We start from the raw sequence: 18,247 nt of genomic DNA, 5'->3' as shown, positions 1-18,247 counted from the left end.
GGTCTGATTTTTTAAATGTCTCTAGCACAGTTCCTTGCATTCAGTAGTGGTTCAAAGAATGTTTGAGGAAGTGAATGAATGAATGTGTGCATGGAAGAATCACATTTTCTCAGGGTCTGATCTGAATAAGGCAAGATCTTCCAGATTCTACAACATGCTTCTTTATCCCCTTATCTCCTCGAAGGCAGTGGTCCCCAACCTTTTTTGGGCCACGGATCAGTTTAATGTCAGAAAATATTTTCACGGACCGGCCTTTAGGGTGGGACGGATAAATGTATCATGTGTCCGAGACAAGTGTCAAGAGTGAGTCTTAGACGGATGTAACAGAGAGAATCTGGTCATTTTTTAAAAAAATCGTTCAGACTTAAATATAAATAAAACGGAAATAAAGTAAGTTATTTATTCTTTCTCTGCGAACCGGTACCAAATGGCCCATGGACTGGTACTGGTCCGCGGCCTGGGGGTTGGGGACCACTGCTCTAAGGGACTTAGGTCATTGGTGACCTTTTCTACCATCTGACAGCAGCTGTAGCTGGGAGCAGGGGTCCCAGGTGCCAAGTGTGGGATTTCTTTGAGGTCCCTATTTAAAGTTGCTTTTCCCGTCTGACCTGTGGTGGCGCAGTGGATAAAGCGTCGACCTGGAAATGCTGAGGTCGCCGGTTCGAAACCCTGGGCTTGCCTGGTCAAGGCACATATGGGAGTTGATGCTTCCAGCTCCTCCCCCCTTCTGTCTCTCCTCTCTCTCTCTTTCTCTCTCTCTCTCTCTGTCTCTCCCTCTTCTCTCTAAATTGAATAAATAAAAAATAAAATAAAAATATTAAAGTTGCTTTTCCCTACTGGAAATGATACAGAATTATTAGAGAAAATTAACAAAAACATGCATAATTATAATCTTGTCTCACTTTTGCAGTTGTTTTCATTTTTGTACCACTTTTCAATTCTTGTTCAGTTCATAGCTGAATTTATGCTATTATTATGACAACAGTGGTTAACATCGAACATTTCTGTATGACAAACATTGTGTTCACATTCATTCTCTTTAGCCTCACAACACTCCTATGAGACAGATACTGTTACTCTTTTGGAGATTCATAGTGGTGGAGTAATTTCCCAAAAGCCATAGTGTAAGGGGTAGAGCTGAGATTCACTCAGGTGTGAATGAATTCCATTCACTGCATTGCTTGGGATTTTGTACCCCACTTTTTTCTACTTGACATTATGCCTGGACATTTTCATGTTTCTCCATCATCTTTTAATCATTTTCAATAACTAAGAATTTTCAAATCAACATAATTTACTTACCCATTTCCTTCATTGAAGGGAAGAGTACTGAGCATATAGCTTTTTACTTCTGCAGAAATATTTCCTCAGTATTCATCCCTATTTCTCTTCACTAACCTCACTGGAAGTGTGATCGAATGATACAATCAGAAGCCAGGTTCCAGTCAGGGTTCTGTAACTAAGTCATCTGATCTGTCTTGGCCTCGGTTTTTGCATCTGTCAAGTGGGGAGGTTGGTTTAAATCTCTGAGGATTGTGAGCCTGGCTAGAGTTTATCTTCTAGTTCTTGTGTATGTTTATGGCAAAATAGAGAACAACTTCTCAAAGGCAGGAACTCTTACTGAATTTCCTTTTTTGTTTGTCTTATTTATTTATTTATTTATTTATCTATTTGCCTAGATAGATCCCAAAATGGAAAAGACCCCTCCTACTCTGCCTCGGCCCCTCAAGGCAGTATCACTTTTATTTGCAATTATTTGTATTTCAGTTTGCATCAGATTTATGCTTTTTCAGGTAGAGTTCTAGCTTTTCATGAGTACCTATTTCTTTTGGCTATTGTCAAGGCTTTAAAAGTTTAAACTGTTTACTTGATTATTCCCAGACATCTTCAAATCCTTCTGTTAGCCAGATCTCTTTTCAGCAGGGACCTAGGTTCGGATGAGTTCTTGAGCTAGTTCGGTGTATTGGCCTTTAAAATATTCTATTTTTAAAAATAATATTATTTGCAAATTGATTTTTAAGTGCTTGAATACTAACAAATCAACATGTGTTTAACTGATTGCATGGAAAATGAGGCAAAAGGATATGATAAAGCCATTTAAGTCAATTCTAACTGGGTAAAGCCCACCCAACCTGCGTCCTACAGCGCTCAAGTGACAGTAGATCAGTAGCACCATCTCGTTTTATAGGTGGGCATGATATTATATCTAATCATGTATGGACAGATAGTTGACCAAGTATTGAACCCACAACCTTGGTGTATGGGGATGAACTGGAACCAAATGAGCTGCTGGGTTAGGGCTGCCTTTGATGCTTGAAGAGAGGGATCAAGCTGCTCTTTGATCTGGCTTTCACTACATTGGGAAATTCCTTTGTTTCTCGGCCTCTCCTTTCAATTATAACCCACTGTATAGACTTCCTATTTTTTCTCTGGAGTTTTCTAGTTCTTATATAAAGCTTAGACCAATTTGCTTGGAAATTTGTCCTAAGACTCATTATGCATAAATAGGGCTGAGTAGTTTTGGTATCTGAGAAAGGGGGAGGGTGTGTTCTGCTTTCTAAGAAGCTCTTTGCTAGGAAGAAGGCTTCTTCTACCCTAGACTGGTTCTGAGGAGGGCTTTGAAAATGATTTTTAAATGGGGAAAGGAGAGCCTGACCTGTGTACAGTGGATAGAGCATCGGACTGGGATGCAGAGGACCCAGGTTCGAAAACTCGAGGTCTCTTTGAGTGCAGGCTCATCCCGCTGGAGTGTGGGTTCGCTGGCTTGAGCGTTGAATCATAGACATTACCCCATGGTTGCTGGCTTGAGCCCAAAGTCACTTGCTCTGCTGTAGTCCCCCCCCCCCCGGGGGGGGGTTTAAGGCACATGTGATAAAGCAATCAATGAACAACTAAGAAGCCACAATGAAGAATTTATGTTGCTCATCTCTCCCTTCCTGTCTGTCCCTATTTCTCCTTCTCTCTGTCTCTCTGTCAAACACATACAGACACACACACACACACACACACACACAAATGGGGAAAAAAGGACAGGTGATGGGAGTGGGGAGATGGTGGTAAGGAAAGAGTTAGAGCAGGGGTCGGGAACCTATGGCTCGCGAGCCAGATGTGGCTCTTTTGATGGCTGCATCTGGCTCGCAGACAAATCTTGAATAAAAAGAAAATAACGTTAAAAATATAAAACATTCTCATGTATTACAATCCATTTCCTACCGCTCATGTTCATGGTTGCGGGTGGCTGGAGCCAATCACAGCTGTCCTCCAGGACAACACCAGATTTTTATTGGATAATGCCTAACGTACACGGGTCGTTGTATGGCTCTCACGGAATTACATTTTAAAATATGTGGCTTTCATGGCTCTCTCAGCCAAAAAGGTTCCCGACCCCTGGGTTAGAGAGTTGTAGAGAAGCAGACGTGGACCCTTGCTCTCAGTAACTAGTGAATGATTGTTTTTCTGGGAGTCTGAAGGGGTGAAGAAGCAGATTCAATTACTTCAGAAGTGTTTATTGAGCCCCTAATCTGTGCTAGATAATGGAGGGAAGATACATAGCCAGAGATGTTCTGGTCTCCTAGGCGGCTGATGTCGCTCACAGGTATGCAAGTTTGGCCAAGTGCTGGACCATCAGCCCCTGACTAGGCTAGGGTCAGTCCGGGGTGCTGCCTGGAAGAGGGGCCCTCCCGAGCTCCTGAACTCGGAGCAGCCTCCTGACCCCTCCCTCTCCCGGGCCTCTGGTCTCGCAGGGCTTGCCTCGCACCCTCCACACAGCTCCTCGGTACTTCAGCACCTTCGGCTTCGCCGAAGTCCAGAGCTCAAGCCTCCACGTTCGCAAAGCGGACGGGAGCGGAGCGGGCAGCGGGCCGCAGCCTGGGGCCCCGCGCCCCGGAGACCCTCCGCGCCCCTGCACCGCCGCCGGGCGGCCCCGCGCTTGGACACGGCGCGCACCTCGGCCGTCGCCGAGGGAGCAGCCTCCGCTGAGGGAGCGGCCGCGGACCGCAGTCGTCCCCTCGAGCCTGCCCTGCGTCCCCCCGCGTCTCAGAGGCCGCGGCGGGCCGCCCAGCCAGCCGGGGGAGGGACAGCAGCAGGTGACAGCCGTCCCCAGGCTATAAATAGGGGCCCGCGTCAGCCACGGGCGGGAGCGGCGGCCGGTGCGCGGGCCGGAGGGCGCACGGGGCCAGGGTAGGGTGGCGGCGGGCCGGGCCAGGCGGCAGCATGGGCTCGCGGAGGGCCCCCAGCCGAGCCTGGGGCGCGGGGGGACGGGCCTGGGCCCGGGGCGACCGCGAAGACGACGGGCCCGTGTGGACCCCCAGCCCCGCCAGCCGCAGCTACCTGCTCAGTGTGCGGCCTGAGACCAGGTGAGTGGCGGCCAGGGGGCCGGCGGGCCGCGCGTCGGGAGGGCCGAGGCCGCAGCAAGGTCCAGGGTGGGGACCGGCCTCCGGAGGCCTGAGCCTGGGACTTGGCCAGGCCACAGGGACCTTCACGTCCCTCAGGGTCCCTCCTGGGCCCTGACAGCCCGTGGGCCTCAGACCTCGCGCAACTCGAGGGTCGAGGGGCAAGAGGAGACAGGGCCTCCTGGGGCGATTTCACAAGGGCCTCTCTCCCCTGCCTCCCTCCTGCCCCATGGCCCCTCACCCAGTAATGGCTACTGCCTGGCCTCGGATTCCACAGTGAGCGATAAGGGCGCCTGAAATTCCTCCCGGGCTGGAAGGGAGGGGAGAGCATACATCAGGTGGGGGGACCAGGGTGTGGGGATGTGGGGGAGCGAAAGGGGGACGCCGGAGTGGGGCTCTTAGCCTGGGCGGGAGTCACCGGAAGAAGTAAGTTTACGCCAGTGGGGTTTTTCCTCTGGGCCCGGGACTCTGTGGGATCTTTATGGGGGCTGATGAGGTGATGGGATGGGATGGGGTGCTGGTTGGCCCTGTCTGAAGGTCTCAAGCTGTGATTCAGAGGGAGCCAATCGCCCTGTCCAGTTTGGGGGGAGCAGGATGCCAAGGAAGAAGCTGAACCTATGTGCCCATTACCCCTCTTCCGAGAGTTACAAAGGTGTGGGCGCTTTGTTTTAGAACCTGGGTTACTACAGGTATAGAGACACAGATAGACAGTGGAGAAGCAGACAGGCACTTAGAGGCACACAGACACACAGGAACATGTATGTGCATTGCCATGGAAACGGACACTTCCTTACCACGGTGGGCAGCTCAGTTTTCCTCCAAGTCAGAGCATATTTTTCAAAGGGAATTGTGAAGGTAGGCTATTGGGATAGTGGTGGTGTCACAGCCAACAGAACTTGGCTTGTTGTGGTGGAGAAAACAGCCACGCTGAGAAGCTGTCTGGACACCTCTTGTCCTCAGTTCCTAAAACAGCACAAAAATAGGCATCAAGGACATTTAGGAAAAGTCCCAGGCACTTCCTCGTGAATTGGCTGAGTTCTGTTGACCTTGGAGTTCGGAAAGTTCAAATGTAACCGGAACCTGTTTCTGCATAAAACTCGTCAAATGGTGTCACATGTCTGGAGCAGGGCTGAGGGCTTGTGTTAGGGACTGAGTCAGTCTGGACAAGGCCCCTGGCAGCCAGGAAAGAATGCCCCTTCCTCCTAATTACCGGCTCTACAAAAAAACTGGAGTGAAATTTGGCCACTCGTTCCAGTCGATGGTGAAGCTGTAGGAACCTCACACTTGTCTCACACTTGTGACAGTGACTTACCTGAGCTTTGCCTCCCATGTCTGGCCTTTGTCGATTACAGTGGAACAAGTAGGAGAGAGGAGCAGGTCTTTCTTGGAGACAGCAATGGAGGAAGGGGAGAAAGGGTGGTTTGAAAACCACCAGAAGTGGAGGGCCAGGGATCTGGGCTGTTAGGAAAAAGGCTAGAGAGTGGATACTGTGTTCACTCTCCAGCTGCCTGGCTGAGCAGGAGTCTTGGCCCAGGTCTAGAACCTATCTTTTTGTGCACGACCCTGGAGGGGTTTCCACTTCATAGTCAGCTCAAAGGTATTTCTTATGCCCACTGGGGTTAGAGATCCAACATATATATAGTCCTACCAAACTGTAGGTCCAGCCTCCTACGAAGGCCACCCTCTGGAACTTCACCCCTATAGACAGGAGGGGCCTGAGTAGGCCTGTGTCGGCTAGAGTAAGTTAAGCAACCATAGTTGGATGGAATCAGTTATAGCTAACTAATTTCTGAGGGACACTCAAGTCCCTGCCCCTTCATTTTTCAGAAGCTCTGGTCCACCAAGTGAGTTCAGAGAGGCATTAGAACGTAGGATATTAGCAACAGACAACTTTGTAACACCTGCTCTGCTTAGATCAGGCAGGTTATCTAGGGCTTTCAGGGAAACCGAGGCCTTTCCAAGGGCCTTTTATGGCCCAGAATGTATGAAAGCCAGGAAAGATGAGAGACCCCTAGCTTTCAAGGCCAGTTTTGGTTCTTCACAGGCCCACTTCTATCCTTTATGAAGAGACCTTTCCTTCCTGAGCCCTGACTTCCTATCCTTTAAAATGAAGGTGGCATTAAGAACTCTTTTAGGCCTTTCTGCCCCAACACTTGAAAACTCTGATTCTGACCCCGACGGAGTCAATAAATGGGGAATTCTATGCCTTTGAGCTCCCTGAGCCTGGTTCTGGCCCAATTAGCAGGACACAGTCATATTTTCCACCTTCTGAAGATATGGTGCCTCCATTGTCCAGGATTCCTCCTGACCTGGCTGACGATGTAAGGGTGGGGCCTAAAGAAAGCAGGACAATGGGGCCAGGGAGCAGAGCATCTCAACCAGCCCTGGAGAGAACCAGGGAGGGGGTCACTCTTCTAGCTCAGTCCTTGCCCATTTACAGGTGGAAGCTGTGGAATGTCATTTTCCTCTCTGAATTAGCTGATTCTCTCCCTCTGCTTCCCAGGGAAGAAATCCAGACCCACCAAAGGAGAAATCTCTCGATTCTGAGGAAAAAGGCAAAGGAAGTTCATGGTCAGGAAAGAATGGAGTTGGCCAGTGCCTTGGAACCATGGGAGATTCCTCCCACGCTGCCTCGAGAGGACTTTTAAAGCTCTGAGCAAAGGCAGCTGCATTCTTGCTTTCTTCTTTCCATCTTTTCTGGAGCAGCAGTTTCTTCGGGGCAGGGGGTGGGGCAGGACCCTTCCTGTTTGAAAGATGCACTTCCTTTCCTTCCTTCCCTCCCTCTCTCCCTCCTCTTCCCTCTTTTTGTCTCTTTATTCCTTCCATGAAATAGCTGTTGAATACCTACCAGATGCCTAGCACTGTGCTAGGGGCTGTAGAAGCTACAAAAAGAGCTAGGTTTGAAGGCTGGGTGGGCAGGATTTAGTTGAGCAGAAGGAAAGAGGGAGGGCTTTCCAAGAAGGAGGACAAAAGTGAGGACTCAGAGGCCACGAATGGATGTGTCATGCCAGGTAGGGACAGGCCTGATTACAGTAGAACCTGAGTGTTGGGAAGCAGAGAACCATGGTTGTAGTGTGGGTGTGAGTAGATCAGGGAGGGCCCTATGTGCCCAGTCAAGGAGTAGAGACTCAGTATAATATATGGTAGAGGGACTATAACTTTTTTTTTTCAGAGGAAGGGTGTGTTATGAGGGGTGAAGGAGAAGGGGGTTGAGGTGGTCATCACATATGGAGCCAGAGTGTAGATCAGAACACAATAGCAGGAATAGAAAGGGAGAAAGAAGGGCCAAGAAGTATTGATGACTTAATCTGAGAGGAGTCCAGAATGGCAGGTTGAGAACTTCAGAGTTTGGGGGAGTGCTGGTGGTAAACACAGCCACCAGCACTGGAGCAGAAGCCATGTTTTCAGGTAGAGGATGAGTTTGGGTTTTTGGTTATAAAGAGAAAGACTGTCAATGGAGCTTTCTAGTGGTTAGAGATGTAGACTGCGAAGGCCATTGAGCAGGCTGGGCTGCTGACAATGAAGAGAGAGCTAGTCCCATGGTAGGGACAGCTGCAAGGAGTGTGTGGATGGGGTGGCCCCTGAGGTCTCCCAAAGAGCCTTGGGAGATGGGGGCTCTAGACTTCACTGCAGATGTTGTGTTTGGAAGATGAAGGGAGAGGTAAAAGTTGGCTCATACCAAGTGGGCTGGATTTCCACTAACGGCCAGGCCTAGGTGGGTCGTCCTCAACCCCCAGTGGCCTACACAGCCCCCAGCTAGTACCCACACTCTCAGCTGCCCTGGGGCAGAAGGGATGGTCAGGGCTCTAGGCATAATAGGCCTTTTGCTGGTCTGACTGAGTTGGGTGCCTCCTGGCTCCTGCTGAATTAACTGCTTTGTTTTATCCCTTTTCTTCACTGTCCCAGCTGGTTTGCCTGTGTGGCCTCTTTAACTGAACTTTTAACACATTAATCGGTGTTCTCCAAGCCACCTGTCTCCTTCTCAGCCTGTTAGGGGATTTCCAGGAATGGGGGCTCTTTTCCCCAAAAGGCTAAGGGTTGCAGCAGGGGCTGCCCCAGGGTGGTGGGCTGGTGTGCTGTGAGTTTAGGAGCTGGCAGGCAATGCTAAGCCCCCCACCCCCGCACTGGGGTTAGTGACTGACATGCCTGGGACACACCTTTCTCAAAGCACAGCCCCAATGGGATTCCTTTCTGCCTAACCATTTCCCCAGACTCTGCTGCATTTAATGAGCTCTTGGTTTCAGATAGACTGATGTCCATTGGTGAGGCCACTTGCTAACTGGAATAGGCCAACTAAGACAGCTGGTCCCTTTTAATAGAAAGGCCTTTGGGTCCCAGATGATGACCGGTTAATACTTTGCGGACTGTTGTTGATTTCGCCTCCTCCTCTCCTTGCTTTTTTGGCCTAATGATTCCATTTGCTGTTTTTGCTTAGCTTATCAAGCAGCCGGTTGTCTCACCCCAGCTCTGGAAGGTAAATGCACATTGCATTACATTTCTCTGACTGCTTTTTTACTCTGGGTATGGACATTGAGGGGCCTTTGGGTGACTGCTTGTGCACTAACTAGCTGCATGGGGTGAGGGGAGGTCTGGAGGGTGGGTGGTGGAGGGCATGAGAGGTACTCACGTGAGCATGGGTCTCACAGAGGCCACACTGATGCCTGCATGGACCATTTGAAAGGCGTGCAAGGACCTAGAAATAAGCAATGGTTATGAGATGCCTGCACTATATATCTCTGTGCCCCTGGGAGAGGCATCGTGGGACCAGAACGAGAAGTCACCAGTCATTTGACTCACTTCATCCTTGGTTTTCATGGTTTTTGAAACCACATACTTAGGTTTGATACCTTGTTGTCTATCTTATAACCATGGCTACTGCCTTGATTTTTTTTTCTTTAGTCCCTTAAGTTTTCCTACCACCTCACTCTGAATGTTTCTTTCCTTTGGCTCCTCTCCACCCCTGCAGACTGTGAATTCTGTGAGGCCAGGGGACACCATGCTAGTGTATTCCCGCATGAGCTTGTTCCCTGGATCTGCTGAAGAGCTAGGGCAGGGCCTGAGCAGGCCACAAATGGGGTTTACCCATTGAATGACTGTCCTCTTGCTTTCTGAGCTGGGGAGGGCTTTCTACCCCTGGCTAAACTGACTATTAGAATCAAAGTTGGGAGCATTTCCTGGCTGTTCCCACCACTTAGTCCTTATCTTAGACTGGTAGATTTGGGGAGAGTTGGCTTCAGTTTCTTTACACAGAGAAGGATTTCTAAGTAGCTAACTAGTCTCAATAGCTAATAATGTCTACATGTGTGATTAGCCACCTACTGTGTTGATTTCCTTTGATGGGGAGAACAGTAATAAACCGTGTTCTGGATGGAAGAAAGGCAGTGGTGGGATTCAGCTGGTTCTCACTGGTTCAGCAGAACTGATACCTAATTTTTTGTTGAGTTTGGTGAACCGGTGTTAAAATGGCACTTGTAATCAGGGATCTCTCTAAGATGGGCACCTGAGTAGCCACCCAATGTGGAAATCACAAATTTACATTCCTTACTCTTTTTAATGTTCATCTTTGCAACAGCGTATTTTAAGCACCCTTAGTAATGTTCGTTCCGTCCACAGGTGAGAAAAATTGCAAGTGAGGACGCCAATCAAGAAGCAATATGGAAATATCTTAAATTACAGTTTTTTTGTCTTTTGGTTTGTTTGTTTTTTTGACAGAGACAAAGAGTCAGAGAGAGGGACAGATAGGAAAGAAGAGAGATGAGAAGCATCAGTTCTTTGTTGCAGCTCCTTAGCTGTTTATTGATTGCTTTCTCATATGTGCCTGGACCCTGGGGGCTGCAGCAGAACAAGTGACCCTTTGCTCATGCCAGTGATCTTGGGCTTCAAGCCAGTAACCATGGAGTCATGTCTATGATCCCACACTCAAACCAGTGACTTCTTGCTCAAGCTGGTGAGCCCGTGCTCAAACCAGATGAGCCAGCGCTCAAGCCGGTGACCTTGGGGTTTCTAACCTGGGTCCTCCGTGTCCCACTGCGACACTCTGTCTGCTGCGCCACTGCCTGGTCAGGCAGTTTTATTGTTTTTTGTCAGGTATTATTTAGTATTTTTTCATTAATATTTTAAAACTTTTTCTTGTAACAATGTAGTTTTGTGTACCTCTTTTATTGTTCTTAAGTATTAAATGCATGAAATAATAAGCTACCTTTGGGTGTACCGTTTTTTTAATACTTAAAACGGTCATTAGGGCAGAGGACTGGCTGTTAAATTATTTGAATCCCACCACTGAAGAAAGGATGTTACATCTAGTTCAAAGTGGAGTGTAGTCAGTGCTGAAAGAGAGATGACTTTGGAAATTCATTTAAAGAGAGTTAAATTAACCAAAGCTAAGGGCAAAGTTAGGTTCCTTTGAACATCACGTTTACCAGTGATCCCAGTGTTCTCTAGAGAGCACATGATTGAGCTGTGATAGCCTTGTGAAGTCACAGAGTTGGAAGGACTTGGAGGTGTCAGGGTGGGAACAGAACATTTCCAGATGTGTGGACTTCCTGTCTTTCCCCTGTGCCCAGGGGACTGGAAGCAAGCAGCACACTGACTCCTTCCCATGTTCTGGTGGTTTGGAGGATGGGGACAGAAAGTATGTGACATTCAGTGGAACATGACAGTGTATGCAGTTACTGTTCCCTGACACACATTCCAGACCCCTCCCCTAGAGGGATTTCATCCAGGCATGCCTTTGAGCAGTTACTGATTTTCGAAGGTAAACACTTTTTATAATATAGCTTAGATTGTAGTGTTGAAAGTTTGAGAAAGTAAGTGTTCTTTCCCATTCAAAAAAAGTAATGCAATAACTACCTGTTGTTGAATATCTAGCATGAGCGCTTATGTCTGCAACTTTTTTTAAAGCTTGATTTTCATTTTTTTCTCACTTGGATAAGTTGTGAAATTATTTTCTTAGACTTGCTCAAGCAGCTTCATCCCAAAGACCCTAAGCTGAATATTAGATCTAGGCTCATGTTCATGAGTAAGGTAGGATTCAAACTAAGAAGGGAGGACATAATTAGGAATGTTTTGAATTAGTTGCAAAATCATAGAAGTCTGATTGCTTTTGGCATGACAGTTTCCTCTAGTTTGGGATTTAAATATTCCCCAAAGTCAGAAATTGCTGTTCATATGAGAGCAGTAAGAAATGTTTTCAGATGTTCTATTTCCTGAATGTCAGGGATTTGATACTCTATCTAGGTCCAGAAGGACCCTCTGTTTCTGAGTGGATTGAAGGGAAAGGGAAAGACACTGGATAGCTGAGTTGTAGGTGAGTGTTGCAGGGAGTGTCATGGAAGGCTAACTCAGACCTTACTCAATGTTCAGTTATGTGAGAGGTCAGGGCCCCCTTTTTAGGTAGTCTTTGTAAGGGAAGCTCCTGTTCGGAAGGCCCAGGCATCTCTATTCCTGAGGGAAGCCATGGCTGCACTCCTGTCAGCCCAGAAGTCTTACTTGATTCCAGATGCTCTTCCTGGGATGCAGCCTTTCTCCTCAACCTCAAGTTCAGAAAGATAGCCACGGAAATGACAAATTGAATGTGGAGTATAGGATTGTAGTTCCTGTTTGCTTGTCTCCACAGACCCTCACCATGCCCACTCCTGGTGGAGAGGTCATGGGGAGACACACACTGCCTGTGGGTGGCCACCCCCTCCTCTGAGGCACAGAGAAAGACAGCTTTGGATGATTTGTCTTTCTCATCATGGTTCCTACTGCTTCTCTTCACTTTACTCCTCCCAGTCCTCCCTGCTGCTCATTATAGGGTGCGTGAATGTGGAGGGGGAGGAGGGCTGGGCACAGCTTGTGCACCGTACAACCTGGCTATGTGGTTACGCTTCACGCCTAGGGATGCATTGAGTCTTTGCTGGCCGATGAAAAGGTTTGGCACAGTGGTTTGCTTCCTGTGCCCAGGAAGGAGAGGGCTGTCAATACTGAGCAGTACTGGTGAGTCTACTGGACTCAGTGAGCCCACAAATGCCTCTGAATTTTGGGAGATGCACTGTCACAAGAAACTAAAAGTGCTGTTTGTAGTTTGGCAGTCTTACTGATTGGTCTTGCACTTGAACATGTGGTCTCCAGGGATGGCACAGGAGGCCATGGCTGGCTTTCCATGGCAACTCCATAGCCCTGTTTGGGGTCATTTGAGTCTCTCTTTTCCAATACCCCTAGGAACCTGGGTATAGACCGCTGGCATTGGCTGGCTTATTCTTTTGTCTGCTATGGGTCTGTGCTTGCAAATGCAGGTGTTATTTTTGTTTGTTTGTTTTTTTCCTTTTTATTGAGCCCAAGCTTTAGGATAGGCTCCTGAGTTCCTAGGACCTATGTATCCTTGAGAGTTGGCCAGCTTTTCCCTCTTTGGTGTGAATGGAGGCTCTGCTATGCTGGGGTGTCCCTCTCTGAGGCTGGGTCTGTCCAAGCACAGGCTTCCCTGGAGATGAAAGTTGGAGGGTGAAGCAAAGCCCCTAATAAGGATGGAGTGGGGATGCCAGGCCAGTGTCTGGCATGCCCAGGGTCTGGCCTGTGGTCAGAGCCTTCCTACTATAGGGGCCTAGGTCAGGATTCCATTCAGCCCCTGTACCATGGCTGCCCCCACTGGCCAAGAGGTCTGGACTTCCTTGAAGAGAGACTTGGTCAGGTGCTGGTCATGGTTCTGGGATGACAGATGGACACGGTAAGATTTAAGCTGCCTTGGACAACGCCAGGCTGTGGTGTATTGGGGGCAAGGCTGCTCTGAATAGTTCTTTGCCTTCCCTAGGAGCACCTTCTGCTCCATCATTGCTCAGCTCACAGAGGAAACCCAGCCACTATTCGAGACCACACTCAAGTCCCAAGCTGTGTCCCAGAACAGTGACGTCAAGTTCACCTGCATCATCACAGGTAATGAAGCCATCTTTATTTTCCATCTACAGAGCAGGGTCCGAGGGGGTTGTGGGGTCGGGCATAGAGTGGGACTGACTGTGTGTACCATACTGTGCAAGTTAATATTTGTTTTCTTAATTTTCTCTCCTGTTTAATTTCCCTGTGTGGGCTGGGGACCCTTTCACCTCCCATTCTGGAGCCAGATGTACACCTTGCTCTTATTCAAAACCCATCTCCAGTAAAGGTTCCTTACTCTCAGGCATACATATGCGACTGATGAATCTTAGTTTCAAGGAAAGAAGCAATTCAATTGAAAGAGGTTTTTTGAAGCCATCTCCCCAAACATCCCTATTTTACAGTTGAGAAGTGTAAGGCTCAGAGTCTTAAGCCTAGAGACAGTGATATACAGTGATTCCGACTGCAGACCCTGGACACAGACTGCCTGGCTTAGAATGCTGGCTTTGTCTCCTTTTTGATTATGTGGTACTGAGTAGGCTAAATAGCCTAATGGGGATGATAATAGTATAGGGTTATTGTGAAACCAAATGCATTAATACCTGCAAAGCATTTGAAATAATACCTGGCATACAGGTAAGTACCCTGTAAGTGTGCAAAAATAAGGCCGTTATTATCTGCATTTCACTGAGCTCCATGGTAGAATTGGAAAGTAACAGGTCGGTAGAATAGGATGTAGAGTGGTGCTCCTTGGAAGGGGAGGCTAGAGGGGTGAGGGGTAAGCGTACTGGAAAGCTGGACGTGGGCATTGTCTCTCCCCCAGACCTTCCCTCAGTCTCACATTGCATCAGCCTGACTTCAAGTCCTTCAGGACTCGCCCCTGGATGCCTGCCTTTCCCAGCTGTGCAGCCAGCAGTTCAAGGGTTCCAGATCAAGGTTCCCTCCACAAGCCCATATTTATATCAGGCATTGGTGGTTCCAAGCTGTGACATGCCTTTATTCTGGGGCATTTGTCTGCCCCAGTTAGCTAAACTGCTTCTGTGGGGTTGGGTTCCCCTGGATAGTTCTCACCCCTCCCCAGAACCCTCTGAGCTCTGGTCTGAGAACATTGCCTATTCCAGGGGACGCAGAGATGTGCCTGCATCCCTTACCTTTGTACAGCATAACACATTTTGCAACATTCATTTGTTTTCATTGTCATTGAATTCTTACAAAACCTGGTGAATTAAGTGCTATTATTAGTCGAATTTTACAGAGAAGGAAACTAGAATAGTTCAGGTGACTTGCCAGAGCCCACAAAAAGCTGGTGAGGAGGAGATACAGCTTTTGCTCTGCAGCTTCTGATGCCACCTGCTTGTGCCTGCATCTCACCGTAAGGATACGGTGGCACTAAAAGGTTAAATGTGACTCGTTACTCCATGCTTGGCATATGCTATTTTCCTATAAAGTCCTTAATCCTTTTTAAAGAAAATTAAATTTTGTTTTTCTAAAATAAAACTAACACATGCATATCATTTAAGACTTCAAATTATATTAAAAGGCATATATCAAAATACAGCAATTCACCCCTCCCACCAGTTTATCTTCCTAGAAACAACTGTTTTCAGCTTTTAGCTGCTGCTTCTGGTATGCACACATTTCCATAATACTGAGTAATATGTGAATACTGCTAACTTCTGAGTCTTCAAGTTTAGACGCTAACTAGTCTTTCTGTTGTGGTAGGTGGGGAGTTAGTTCTCTTTACTGTAATTCTCTCCGCTTTCCTTCACTTATTTTCTCAATATATTTATGTCATGATTTTTACTTAAATCAGTATTTACTGTTTACCTTATTATACATTTACAATATTATCCATAACTGACATTATAGTATACTATGATTGTATTTCTTCTGTTTTTCCTGAAGTTAGTACTTTCTTTAGTTTTTCATTTAATTAATTTTTGGTATCTATTGCTAATTTTTCTAACACCTTCCAATAACCTTTTAATTAAAGAATTTTTTTTCATTGATTTTGAGAAAGAGAGAGAGAAGCATCAACTCGTTATTTCACTTAGTTCCATTTAGTTGTGTGCCCTGACTGGGGCTTAAGTCTGCAACTTCTGGTGTACTGGGTCAACACTTTATCCATTGAGCCACCTGACCAGGGCTCCAATAACTTTTCTTTTTTTTAAGTAAGAGGGGAGATAGAAAGACAGTCTCCTGCATACTGGCCCCAACCAGGATCCACTGGCAACCCCTATCTGGGGCCAATGCTCAAATCAACTGAGCTATCCTCAGTGCCTAGGGCTGATGTAAGAACGAATTGAGCCACTAGCTGTGAGAGGGGAAAGGAAAAAAGGGGGAGAGGGAGGAGGGAAAGAGAAGCAGATGGTCGCTTTTCTTATGTGCCCTGACGTGAATTGAACTGGGCCAATGTTCTATCCACTTAGCCAGCCATCCGGGGCCCTCAACCCCAATAGCCTTTTTGTATATATGTATGTATGTATGTATGTATTTATTTATTTATTTACTTACTTTTTATTGAGAGAAGGGGAGGCAGAGACTAACTCCCACATGCCCCCTAACTGGGATCCACCCGGCAAGCCCACTAGGGGGCGATGCTCTGCCCATGGAGGTGATGCTCTGCCCATCTGAGGCATTGCTCCATTGCTTAGCAACCTAGCTCTTCTTAGCACCTGAGGTGGAGGCCATGGAGCCATCCTCAGTGCCTGGGACCAACTTGCTCCAATTGAGCCATGGCTGCAGGAGGGGAAAAGAGAGAGAGAAAGAAGCGAGAGGGGGTGAGGTGGAGAAGCAGATGAGCTCTTCTCCTGTATGCCCTGACTGGAGGTCAAACTCAGGACATCCACACGCAGGGCCAATGCTCTACCACTGAGCAAACTGGCCAGGGTCCCCAATAGCCTTTTAATATAATTGTTCTGTTAGTTCATTGTCAGTATTCTGTCAGTTATTTCATTGGAGACATCCCTCTTGCAGATCTCTATTCTTCTGTCTGAACTGGTAGCCTCTTAGACCTGATCCACAGCTATTCTCCTGGGTCTTCCTTTTGCTTTTCTCCTGGGTTGATTCAGTTTCCTGAATGTATTCCTTTTTCTAGGTTTATTGTATTGTATGGCTTTATTGAATGACATCTTTCAGTAGTTTGGCAGGTCATAAAGGTGGTCCAACAGCAAGAGGCATTGTAATGACTAGCTCTCAACCTCTTTCTCCTTTGAGTCATTCTGCTCCAGTATGATTTTGCTGCTCTCTTCATCTGGCACAATTGACATCCTAGGATCTCCCTTCACTGTCATCCTGTAGATTCCCTTTATTTCTCTACTGTAATAGATTTACTGTGGGGTTTTTTGTTTTGCTTTGTTTTGTTTGTATTTTTCGGAAGTGAGAGGCAGAGAGACAGACTCCCGCATGAGCCTGACTGGGATCCACCCATCACGCCCACTAGGGGGCGATGCTCTGCCCATCTGGGCTGTTGCTCTGTTGCAACCAAAGCCATTCTAGCGCCTGAGGCGGAGGTCATGGAGCCATCCTCAGCACCTGGGCCAGCTTTGCTCCAGTGGAGCCCTGGCTACAGGAGGGGAAGAGAGAGAGACAGAGAGAAAGGCTAGGGGGAAGGGCGGAGAAGCAGATGGGAGCCTCTCCTGTGTGCCCTAGCCAGGAATCAAACCAGGGACCTCCACACACCAGGCCGACACTCCCCAGTGAGCCAAATGGCCAAGACCGATCTTTTTGTGTTTTGTATTCCACATTTTTCTCTTTCTTGATTTATATTTTACTTTTAGTAACTTCCTAAGAATAGTATAGGGAAGTAGATATTAGATATCTTGTGTCTGAAAATGTCTTTTTCTCTACTTTATTTTTTATTTATTTTTATTTTTTTTAAACTTTATTTTCTTATTTATATTTTTACAGAGACAGTGAGTCAGAGAGAGGGATAGACAGGGACAGACAGACAGGAATGGAGAGAGATGAGAAGCATCAATATTCTTTTTTTTGTTGTGTATTGCAACATCGTTGTTCATTGATTGCTTTCTCATATGCGCCTTGACCGCGGGCCTTCAGCAGACCGAGTAACCTCTTGCTGGAGCCAGTGACCTTGGGTTCAAGCTGGTGGGCTTTTGTTCAAACCAGATGAGCCCGCGCTCAAGCTGGCGACCTCAGGGTCTCGAACCTGGGTCCTTTGCATCCCAGTCCAATGCTCTATCCACTGCGCCACCGCCTGGTCAGGCTTTTTCTCTACTTTAGTCTTGATAGTTTATCTGGGTATAGAAGTTAAAGTTGAACATAATTTTCCTTTAGAATTTTGAAGAGATTGTTCCATTGCATTTTTGCTGCTAATTTTGCTGCTTGGAGCAGTTGGACAGTTTGGTTCCTAATTCTTTGCATGAGACCATTTTGTTTCTTTCTCACTGGAAGTGTGTAAGAATGTTCTGCTATTTCATAATGATGTATCTTGATATGGGTCTCTTTTCATCCTGGGACATGCTTGGGCACTTTCAAATCTGGAAACTGAATACCGCCAGTTCTGGGAAATGCGAGATTATTTTGGTGTTGATTCTTCCTTCTCTCTTCTCTGTTCTTTCTCTCTGGAACTCCTGTCATGCAGATATCTGCTCCCTAGGATTATTCTTTCATTTTTAGATCCTTATTTTCCCTTTCATCTATTTGTCTTCCTGCTCTACTTTCTGGGACATTTCCTCAGTTTTGTCTTTCAACTCTTCTTATGAACTTTTAACGTCTAAGATCTCTTTAAATCCTCTCTATAGCGTCCTATTCTTTTCATGACTGTAGTATCTTCTCTTTACTCTCTGAGACCAGTAATGATAGTTTTCTTAAACTTTCTTCCCTCTATAGGTTGTGCTTCTTCCATTGGCTTGTTTCTATTTGTTTTGGTTTATAATCTTCTATTTACGGGCTTTCCTCAGATAGCTAGGAAATGACTGGCAGGCAGTGACTAGGAGTAGGAGACTAAAAAACTGATTGGAAGTTCTTAGCAAGTAGGAGCGTCTTCC

General features: G+C 47.1%; 1 protein-coding gene across 2 annotated transcripts in view; it reads left to right on the top strand.

Moving 5' to 3' along the window:
• Positions 1 to 4,078: 4,078 nt before the first annotated feature.
• The window catches only part of ALPK3 (alpha kinase 3), a 53,270-nt gene continuing 39,101 nt past the window's right edge, over positions 4,079 to 18,247 (top strand). The window contains exons 1-3 of one of the 2 annotated variants that reach the window (XM_066240177.1): positions 4,079 to 4,355; positions 8,827 to 8,865; positions 13,180 to 13,301. In XM_066240177.1, coding sequence (XP_066096274.1) covers positions 4,213 to 4,355; positions 8,827 to 8,865; positions 13,180 to 13,301 — 304 coding nt within the window. In that variant the 5' untranslated portion in view covers positions 4,079 to 4,212. The remainder of the gene's footprint in view (positions 4,356 to 8,826; positions 8,866 to 13,179; positions 13,302 to 18,247) is intronic. The other variant, XM_066240178.1, reaches the window with a different exon arrangement.

This window comes from Saccopteryx bilineata, chromosome 7, assembly GCF_036850765.1.
Source record: "Saccopteryx bilineata isolate mSacBil1 chromosome 7, mSacBil1_pri_phased_curated, whole genome shotgun sequence".
Lineage (NCBI taxonomy): Eukaryota > Metazoa > Chordata > Mammalia > Chiroptera > Emballonuridae > Saccopteryx > Saccopteryx bilineata.
Note: the sequence above shows the minus strand (reverse complement) of the source record. Positions and strands in the feature narration are given on the sequence as shown.